At 46.3% G+C, this 10,310-nt stretch overlaps 1 protein-coding gene across 1 annotated transcript in view; it reads left to right on the forward strand.

The window, feature by feature from the left end:
• The window catches only part of ZBTB10 (zinc finger and BTB domain containing 10), a 308,748-nt gene that overhangs the window by 201,843 nt on the left and 96,595 nt on the right, over positions 1-10,310 (forward strand). Inside the window, exon 3 of the mRNA XM_086965923.1 lies at positions 2,732-2,797. Within this exon, the coding sequence (XP_086822049.1) occupies positions 2,732-2,797 (66 nt within the window). The remainder of the gene's footprint in view (positions 1-2,731; positions 2,798-10,310) is intronic.

The raw sequence follows: 10,310 nt of genomic DNA on the forward strand, positions 1-10,310 counted from the left end.
CACCCAACCACACGCACAACCACACGCACAACCACACATACACGCACAACCACACATACACGCACAACCACACACACACACAACCACACACATAACCAGAACCACACACAACCGCACACACAACCACACACACAACCACACACACACACGCACACAACCATACACACACACAACCACACACACAATACCACACAACCACACCCACAACACCACACACTCCCACACACACACCCCCACCCACACACCCCCACACCCACCCCCACACCCCCACACGCACAACCCCCCACACACACACAACCACGTACAAAACCACAACCATACACACCCACCCACCCAACCACACACACACACACAACCGCAACCACCCATAAACACACACAACCGCAACAAAATGTTGTATGAAAAATGGACTCTTAAAAATTCTGAAAACACCAGAATCCGATTCCTTCACAACACCCTGTTTTTTGGCTGTCAGCTGTGAAAAGGAGACCAATATTGCTCCCATTTTTATTATTCTGTATCTTCGGTTCAATTCTGGTGTGCTTTTTTAGCTGATCTCTAGTTCATTGCGAACCTTCCCGTTACTATTTCAAATTGTGTTAGCTTTGGCTTATTTGCAATGCAAACTTTATCTCAAAAAGTTGCTGTAACAAGCTGCAAGTCTGCTACGGAATCCCATTCATTTGCTAATTATTTTCCACATAAGGTTGCAAGACCATAAAGTGGAGTATTCAGGATTTTTAATAGTTTCTTGTTTGAAGATGTTATTCTATCCTGCGCACCCCAGTCCTGTACTAAGGTTATGAGTGACCTGGCACCCGCCTTTCAGAAGTTCTTGCATCCACCCAATTCTGGCCTGGCACTGGTGCATCCCTGCCTTGCACACACCGGGTGATGATCTCCGCACCTCCTTCTAGACCCCAGCTCACTACTGTTTGCAGTCTGTCACTCACCCCTCACCTCCCTGGCACTCACCCTTCACCCCACAGGCCTGACAGTCACTCCTCACACCTGGCACTCACCCATCTCCCTCTCTGACACTCAGCATTGACTCTACTCTTCGTGACACTCAACTGTCACCTCCATGACACTCACTCATGTCCCTCCTAGCATTCACTACTCGCCCCCTTGGCACTCAGCCTTCACCTCCATGGCACAAGCCCTTCATCCTCCTGGCTTGGCAGCTACCCCTTACCTTTTGCACTCAACCTTTATCTCCTTGGCACTCACCCTTCATCCTCCTAACCTAGCACTCACACTTCACCTCCTTGGCACTAGCCCTTCACCCCCTTGGCTTGGCAGCTACCCCTCACCCTTGGCACTCATACTTCCCCCCCCCCTTCTCGGGACTCACCCTTTCCCTCCCTGGCATTCACCCTTGGCCCTCCTGACTCTTACGTCTCATCTCCCTGGCACTCACTCCTCACCTCTCAGGTCTGACAGTCGCCCTTGTCCCTCCTGGCATTCATCCTCACCTCCCTGCCACTCACCCTTGACCCTCCTGGCACTAGCCCGGTTTCCCCTAAGAACAAAAAATAACAAGCATTAGCATAGCGAATAGGTCTCGCCTTTGGGACCTTATTAGTGTTTAGCCACGCAACAGTTGATGTTGTTGCACCAAGGATATTGTGCTGCATAACGAAATACTTAGAAGGTCCCAAAAACGAGACCTATTGTTTCTTAAGTCATCATGTTTATGTGCCACCGTAATACAATTGAAAATGCCATGCTGGCTCTGTTTTTCAATTTGAAATAGCATATCAAGTTTTATAGTAATGATGCAAAAATCTCTCTTTTTAAACTCCTGTTCCTCCCACCCCCCCACCAATAAAGTATTTTGAGTTGAATTGCAAATATTTCAGGAGCTTAGCATTTTAAAGTTCTGCTAGTCAATTCTTATGAAGTGTTAAAGGTCTTGTATTGGCTCTAACCCCCTCCCCATGAACCCCAACTCCACCCCCCTCTCGATATGCATTTTGTTGTTGTGTTGTATTGGTATTTGTGTAGTAATTTCATGCCACTTGCTAGCACTAAAACTGTGAAACTGGTATGTAAACCCTACAGGTTATCGAAGCATATCTGTCTCAGAAGGAGAACTTTAAGTACATTTTTCAAAGCTTCCTAGCACTATCTTTAAATGCGATTCAGTGACAAACACTTCACATTTAGAAGCTAAGTTTAAAAATTCAATAATTATATTACAGCGCAATGGCAACTCACTCAACAGAAATCCTGGAGTTATAAAATATATGGTAACTTCAATAACCTATAAGAAATGTGCCCCAATGTTGTTTAGCAGTGTAGCTGCTGTGCAATATGGTTGAATTTTTTTTTTTTTTTTAAAAGCTCTGAAGTGGCAGCGCTCTGTAGCATAGCTCTTTTTTTTTTTACTTTCAGCCATGCTACAGAGCAGCTACGTTGCTCTACAACATGGCTGAAATGGTTTTGATCACCCTAATTTGTGTTGTCAATATTTTTTCAGCCATATTGCACAGCAATGCAACTTGACAAACATTTTTGGGAAACTAAGGAGCCATGATGTGGAGTGCTGCTGCGTCATAGCATTTTGTCTTTAACTTTTACTCTGCAGGTATTTTGGTACACTTTGGATTTTAGCAATTAAACTTCTACTAATGGGTAGTATTTTACGAGTAGGGTATGTGTTCAGTATTTATTCTTGTCCTTACTGTATTTCCCTTTAGTACAACACAGTCTTTTGTTTCCTTTGTAGGGACTTCAAATGAGTTAAAGTATGGAATTTTACCAGAATGTTGGCCAAAGGAATCATGGGAAAATGGTAGGTGTCACAAAATTAAGTTGGACAAATTGATGTTTGTATTTTGGTTCATGCCTCACTGAATTTTAAATGAGATTATAGTGACGTTTCATTTTTGATCTTTTAAGAATTCCCTTACCTTTTACAGGCTTGTAAGTTTTCAGTGGTATTTTACATTGCTCTAAATAAATATAATTCTATAGACTCTAAGAACTGGAAGGGTTGTTCCCTTTTATTTTTTGTCCGCTGCATCCACTTTGAATTTTAAGCTGTAGACGTGTGCTAATTAGGTTTAGCTGCATAGATCTTTTGAAAATGTGTACACCACCAAGACAATATTTCTAAACCATGAAACAGCATGTTTTAACATAATATTAACATATTTCAGCACTTGACGGAAGGCAATGTTGAGAACTTTTTTCCTAAATAATCTGATACCTAAATACAGTGAGAGCAAAATGAAGGACCGCGTGCTGCCGAGCAAAGCTGTTCATCCAATAGTTGCTGAGTTGTGAAAATGTTTTATGTTTTATGTGGAATTGGTTTGGTCTTGTTCACGTTTTGTGATTTTCAATAAAAAATAACGTGTCCAGTCAGGGAAAGACACTTTGTCCTATCTAAATTTGGTATGCTAAGTATGGCTGTTCCTGGGCCAGTAAGCTAATGCATGTTGCAAGTAGTGTCCTTGAGCAAAACATTGCATTGGAGTTTTTCTCAAACCTCACTACATCCCTTACTTCGTCTAGGGAACTTTTTAAGATCGTGGATTCTCTTTGTTCCCTCCAAGTGCCTGATCCAGTTGTGGGCTCACAGGAGCTCTGCAACAACATCTCCGAGTTTTTCCACAAAAAAATTGAAGATATATATCTTGCTTTAGAAATTCAGAGGAACACTCCAGGGGATTCTTCCTCTCAAACTCTAGCTAATCTAGAGTTGTGGTCAAGAGATCCCACCAAGATCCTCACCCATTTCCCGCAGCTCTCTTGATGGGCTTGATCTCTTGTTGGAACGAACAAAGTCGACCTCACCTTTGGACCCATGTCCTTTGAAGGTTCTGAAGGAATGTAGGCACACGCTTCTTCCTCCCCTTCTTGAAGTGATGAATGGTGTCTTGCTTCAAGGTACCTTCTCTTCGGTATGGAAAAGGGCGATAGTGAAGCCCCTCCTGAAGAAACCCACCTTGGACCCAGAACAGCTTAATAATTTTAGACCTATCTCCCTGTTACCTGCCCCTGCAAAAATGCTCGAATCACACCTGAATTTACTTCTATCTACCTTTCTGGATTCCTCTGGGTTCTTAGATAGCTCCCAGCATGGATTCAGAAAAGCCCATAGCACTGAATCTGCACTTACTATGGTTCTGAATAACATCCGTTTGAAGGTGGATTTGGGCCAAACCACTGTGTTGGTCTTACTTGACCTAACAGCAGCGTTTGATACCCTGTCTCCCTCTACGTTAACATTGTGTCTGAGGGAGGCAGGTATTGCGGGTCCGGCCTTGAGCCTTCTGCACTCTTTTTTACACCTGAGAGAGCAGAGAGTCATGCTTGGAGAGTTCCTCTCCCCTGCCAAATCCTTGCAATATGGGGTGCCACAGGGGTCGGCCTTTAGTCCGACCCTATTTAACATCTATGTGGCCCCCCTTGCCAGGTTAGTAAAATCGCAGGGGATGGAGGTTGTGTCATACGCCAATGACACCCAAATTATGGTGTCCCTGGCTCACTCTGTTACCACTTCCGCCGTCAACTTTAGGACTTGTATGCAGACAGTCTCGGAGTGGATGATCCAAAACTCCCTAAAGTTGAACGGCGACAAAACAGAGATCCTGGTCTTTGGCAAGGACCAGGACATCTGGTCTAATGAGTGGTGGCCTTCATCTTTCGGAACTTGTCCATCTCCCTCCCAATCGGCCAGAAGTCTCGGCGTTATATTTGACACATCACTTTCCATGACTCGACAGGTCAATAGAACAGTGGCCACTTGCTGGGGGGTCATTAAGATTCTAAAAAGAATCTTGCACTATCTTTCTCCCCAAGCACGCAAGCAGACTGTGGTTGCGTTAGTGGGTTCCAGGTTGGATTACTGTAATGCACTTTATGCAGACTCCACAAGGGCCTCATTCAGCACCTTCAGGTCGTCCAGAACGTGGCTGCGCGATTTGTTCTGGGGCTACCTAATGCATCCTCTGCTACAATGGCCAGAAAGAGCCTGCATTGGCTTCCTATACAACAGAGGATCTCTTTTAAGATCCTGTGCCTGGCCTATAGAGTGCTCGCAGCTGGTCCTTTGGACCCCCTGGGTTCTTTGCTAACACGCCATTTGCCCAGTAGAACCCTCAGATCTTCGGAGATGAATCTTCTTGTGGTTCCCCGTGTTAGGAAGGTCCGTTGGGGCAGCAGAGCATTTTCCATCGTTGCCCCTAGGTTGTGGAACTCTCTCCCACTGGAGATTAAGGCCCAACCGTCTCTGTCCCTTTTTAAAAAAGCGCTCAAAACTTGGTGCTATATCAAGGCCTACCAGTAAGAGAGTATTTTTGCTCCAGCTAGCTTCTTTTTGGTTAGGCGCCTTGACGCCCATTGGGCTTAGTAGCGCAATATAAATTTATTTTCATTTCATTATAAGCGGTCTAGCAGGGTACATTAGTTTATACAAGATCATTCTATTTCTGCACCTATTATTCAGGCCTTGTCATCATTGAATATCACTAAACGTGACCAAGACCAAATGGATTCCCTAAAAAATAAAATAAACTTTCACATCCCTTCCTCTGATCATCAGTGAGTTCATGGTGTTCTTAATACTCCTGGGACTGGCACTGCAAAGCCCTGGAGAAAAATGTAGGGTGTGGAATCTGAGTAAATGTCACATACACTGTCAATCTCATAGGCAGCTTTAAATATGAATATCCTGCCAGATGTAATATTGTCTTTTGTTGGACATTTTCCTTGCTGTGGTCTCTTTTCCCTTTTTATGTGTGTTTTTGTGTTTCCTCCTAGACCCACTGACCTCCATGCACCATGTGACGCATTTTTTGATTGGGACTGTTGTTGATGGTTGGCTGTCCATCACTTAGTGAATGGCCTTATGATACAACCCGTATCAAAGAGGTTCCTGACGGTCGAAAGGTCCTTCACTTGGGTGCCTGTGTAGTGACTGTGTACGTTTGGACCATGGTTAAGTAAGCCCTGGTCCTCTGGGAGTTTTTTTTCAATCATTTACATTTTCGGACTGGTCTGCCCCAGGAGAATGACTGTGAGTGCACGCTGGGCATTGTCCCAGGCAAAGGTGTGTGCATATTTTGATTGTGCACTGTATTGAGGATTAAGAATACCTGCAGATTTAGCTTTTATATTGACCAATGTACAAAGGTTGTGATTCTGGCTTCTGAAATAGTGGGGAGCATTGGGTGCTCTGCTGATTTGACTTGTCTCCTCCGTTGACTTTGTGATTCACTTGTACTGAGGGTGCACCTAATGGCACTTTCCAGCTCCACATGACTCTTCGTGAGAACCAGAGCTCATCTAGCTAACTACAGAGGACAGATGGCTGTGGCTCCCTTGCACCAGGCGTCGATCTCAGACCTGGTAACACATGCGCTACTGACACTTAAGTCCCAGCCAATCAGCCATACCCTAAATTCCCTGGCCCAGGATTGTATCTGGCAGTCTTCCTCAGGGCCATGTTTGCCATCTTCCACAGGGGCATGGTCCCCTCTAGTGCTCTTTTGATGGCCCTTAGGTGCTACAGGATATGCCTTTTCGGCACTGACAACTCCATATCCTGCAGCATTCTTTGTCGCGTTTCTTCCTTTTCTGCCTGTGACACTGGCCCTCACTTAGACGCCTCTGCTTCTTCGCCTTTGGGTATGGACCAAGCTTCACCACTCCCTTATTCAGCACCACAACAGACTTCGCAGTTGCCTCAACTCTCTCTGATCCATTACCACTGATGGAATTTCATGGGAAGGAGGCGCAAAGGCTTATAAAGGAAGGCTAATACTTCTTTGGCCACTTGGACCAATGCAAAGAGATTGTCTCAGACACAGACACACCATAAGACAGACAGATGGCCCTGTCAGTTGCTCTGGGGATGGTGGAAAGTGCGGCGGAGATAAAGGAGTAGAAATGCCGGAACCCCCAATCCCCCTTTATATTTACTTGTTTTTTCTAACAGCAAGATTATGTGCACAATAGGCAATTTATGTGCAATGATTCAATGATTCTTGCCAGGTTGGCAGACCATCACGTCTGATAGGTGGGACTAGCAGATAAACCCAAAGGGGTAAACTTTACCTTTCATTGCCACTCCGCCGCACTTTCCACCATCCCCAGAGCAACTGACAGGACCATCTGTTTGTCTTACGGTAGGAAGTGCAGGCCCTTTTAGCTAAAGTGGCTTTCAAGAGGGTGCCGTGCCAGAAGTGGGAATTGGTTGGTATTTTTGCTACTTTCTGGTGCAGACGGAGTCCTTTGTCCTACTTGAGACATGCGCCCTCTCAAAGCGTTCCTCTGGATAGAACAATTAAAGATGCTTATAGTTACCTAGGACTTCATTGCCCTCTAGACTGTATGGTAGTGTGGAACCAACAGGAGACCTATTTCTATATACCTGTCCTGCAAGCCATCAAAGCTATCTGCGGTTCATGGTCTGGCAGGAGCATTTCAGTTCCCTTTACTCCCCTTTTAGTTTTACCTCCGCCCTTCGGTTTTCCAGGAAAGTGGTGGCAATGGTAGCAGTACACCATCGGAAGTTAGGGATTCCAGTGTTTCCCTACCTTGACGTTTTGACTTTTAAAGGCAGGCTCAACCTTTTCAGTCATCACCCACCTACAGACTACAGCAAACCTCCTGTCATCTTTGGAGTTCACTATCACCATGCCGAAGACAACACCTGACTCCTTCTCAGGATCGCCACTTCATCTGAGCCATTCTGGACACAGTTTGATTTCGTGCTTTCCACTCAGAAAGGAGAGTTCTGGGGATTTGGACTATGATCCTGATCTTTTGGCCTCTGTCCTGGATTTCAGTGAGCTCAACTATGACGCTATAGGGACTGATGACCTCCTGCATCATACTGGTCAAGCACATCAGGTGGCATTTACAGGCACTACAGTCAGATCTGAAGTTTCAGTCACATCAAGGGCATCTCTCCAACCCTGTACAGATATAAGGTGACTGCAAAAGATTTGCAGTAGTGGTTACTGGAATACATTTGGGCCAGTGGCAAACTCCTCTCCCTACCGCACCCAGAGTGACAGTAGTGATAAATACTTCCCTTCTGAGTTGAGGGGCATCTGAGCGAAAGGGTGATCAAGGGCTTCTGGCCTCCAGCAGAGGTCCAGCTCCATAATCAACATCCGTGGAGTTTAGAGCTGTCCGCTTGCCAATAAAGCTAAAAAATACCACCGGTGTGTGGTATTTCAACAAGCAGGGCAGTGTGGGGGCCCTGAGCCCTGTGGCAGGAGACACTGCACCTTTGGAAATGACTGGACTATCTGGATCTTCCTGGTGGTAAATCACCTGATAGGATCTTTGAATGCCAGGGCAGACAAGCTCCGCCACCCATGCCTAAGGGGGTCATGAGTAGCAGCTATTTATACCTGTAGGTGGCAGAAGTTCAGTTTGGCGAACGTATAGAACCTTGGCTTGATCTATGTGCAACCTCTGAGAACACACAATGTGCGCAGTTCTGCCTGTTGGGGTTTCCAAGTCACCTCTCCCTAGGGGATCCAATACCGCCTAGAGTGGAACTTGAGATTCCTGTATGTTTTCAGGCCAATACCACTATTGCCCTGAATTCTGAAGAAGATTAGCAACCCCTGAAACCCAGTCATCCTGGTCCTTTTGATTGGGCATAGATATTATTTTGTATTGTATTGTAATTTATTTATTTTATTTTATTTATTTTTAGAGTTTTCTATAGCACAAACTATCAGAGCGCTTTACATATTACCAGTTCCGTTACATGTTATCACAGCAGTTTACATAGAATCAGTTACGTTGCACATTTCAGGATCTTGAACCGATTAGGTTATCAAAGCGCTTTACATAAGACAGCATTCGATGTCCAGTGCCCTCCTCCGCCGTGTAGCGGGGGACCACTTCCAGCCCTCCGAAATCGTCGAGCTGTTGGGACTAGGCTCCTGGAATTTCAGCTGCCCCTTTACAACTAATTTGTTTGAAGTCATGACAGAAATCTCAATCCCAGCATCTCAATCGGTGCATTACAGGTAAAAACAGGATATAGGACCACTACGTAAGACCAAATAGTGTAAACTGTGGGCACCCCGGAATATATGAGGAAGCAGTCGGTGCGTTACAGGTAAGAAACAATTTCATAACAGGTTATAGGGCCAGTACATAGAGAAACAAATTGTTGTACATTGTAAGCATCCAAGAATATATGTTGTAGCAGTCGGTGCATTATAGGTAAGGACAGTTGCAAAAACAAATAGATGTAGAAAAGCTGCAATAAAAGGCAGACACTATCACAAGATACAGGCAAGTAAGGAGCGCGGTAGTAGAACTTAGACTATGTGTCTGGTCTCAGCTCTTGCTCCAATAGTGAGATTGAACTAGTCTATGATGGCCGCCACTGCGAAAGAACAGTCTAAGATGGCCGCCAAGAAGGGGAATCATAGTCCTCTGTTTGTTGTTATTGCTTTGGACCTGTGTGGAGGAGATATGCCGAGGAGCCTCGTGGGCCTCTGGAGGTACCGGCAGAGATTTATGGTTTCAGTTAGTGACCCCTGCCCTTGTGAACAATGGAGGTTTAAAAATGTGAAATGAGTGGAGTAAATAAAGTACCTTATGGTTATTTTCAGCTCAGTGGCGCCTTAGAGCTTAGAATGCAGTATTGCCGATATCACATTTTGCAGGGTCTATTCAGGAGGTGAAGTAGGATGCGGTGAATTACTGGCAGGCTGCGTGCTAGTCCCCATGCCCGATCCTCGGTCCCCGCCAGCACCGCAAGAAGGCTGTTGGTCCGCAGGTCTGCTCCGCAGCACTGCTCCTGGAGCCCTTGCAGCAGCATGAGAAGGGGGGGGCGCCTGGAGTCATGCTCGCCGAATGAACCTCGCTGTTGCCTGCACATCGTCCAGAGCTCCTAAGCTGCACCCCCTCCCGTCTCGCTCGGTGATGTCGTGTGTCTCCCGCTATCCTCTCCTTTAGCCTCGGAACTCCCTCCTTACCGCATGTGCCTGGGTATAATCCGCCGAACAATATGAGGGCAGCTCCCTCGCGGATCCTCACGGTGGGCGTCTCTGCTCCCGGTCAGCGGGCAGGTATCCTCTACTGGCTCCGCTCAGCGCCACATCAGCCGGTTCCCGCCGTCCGTTGAAGACAACTCATTCAACCCCACAGACCCCACAGAGCCTATGCGCCCCCTCTCCTATGGGTGCCGCATGTGTCCGGGCAGAACCGCCACGCCACTCCTAGGGTCCCGATGAACAGCACGCGGGGAGGAGAGGAGGAGGGGGGGGGGGTTAGGGGGGGTGCAACCGGGAGTCACGTCCGCCGTCCGTCAGAACTCCTAG

This window comes from Lissotriton vulgaris, chromosome 4_1 (genome assembly GCF_964263255.1).
Source record: "Lissotriton vulgaris chromosome 4_1, aLisVul1.2, whole genome shotgun sequence".
In the NCBI taxonomy this organism is placed as follows: Eukaryota; Metazoa; Chordata; class Amphibia; order Caudata; family Salamandridae; genus Lissotriton; species Lissotriton vulgaris.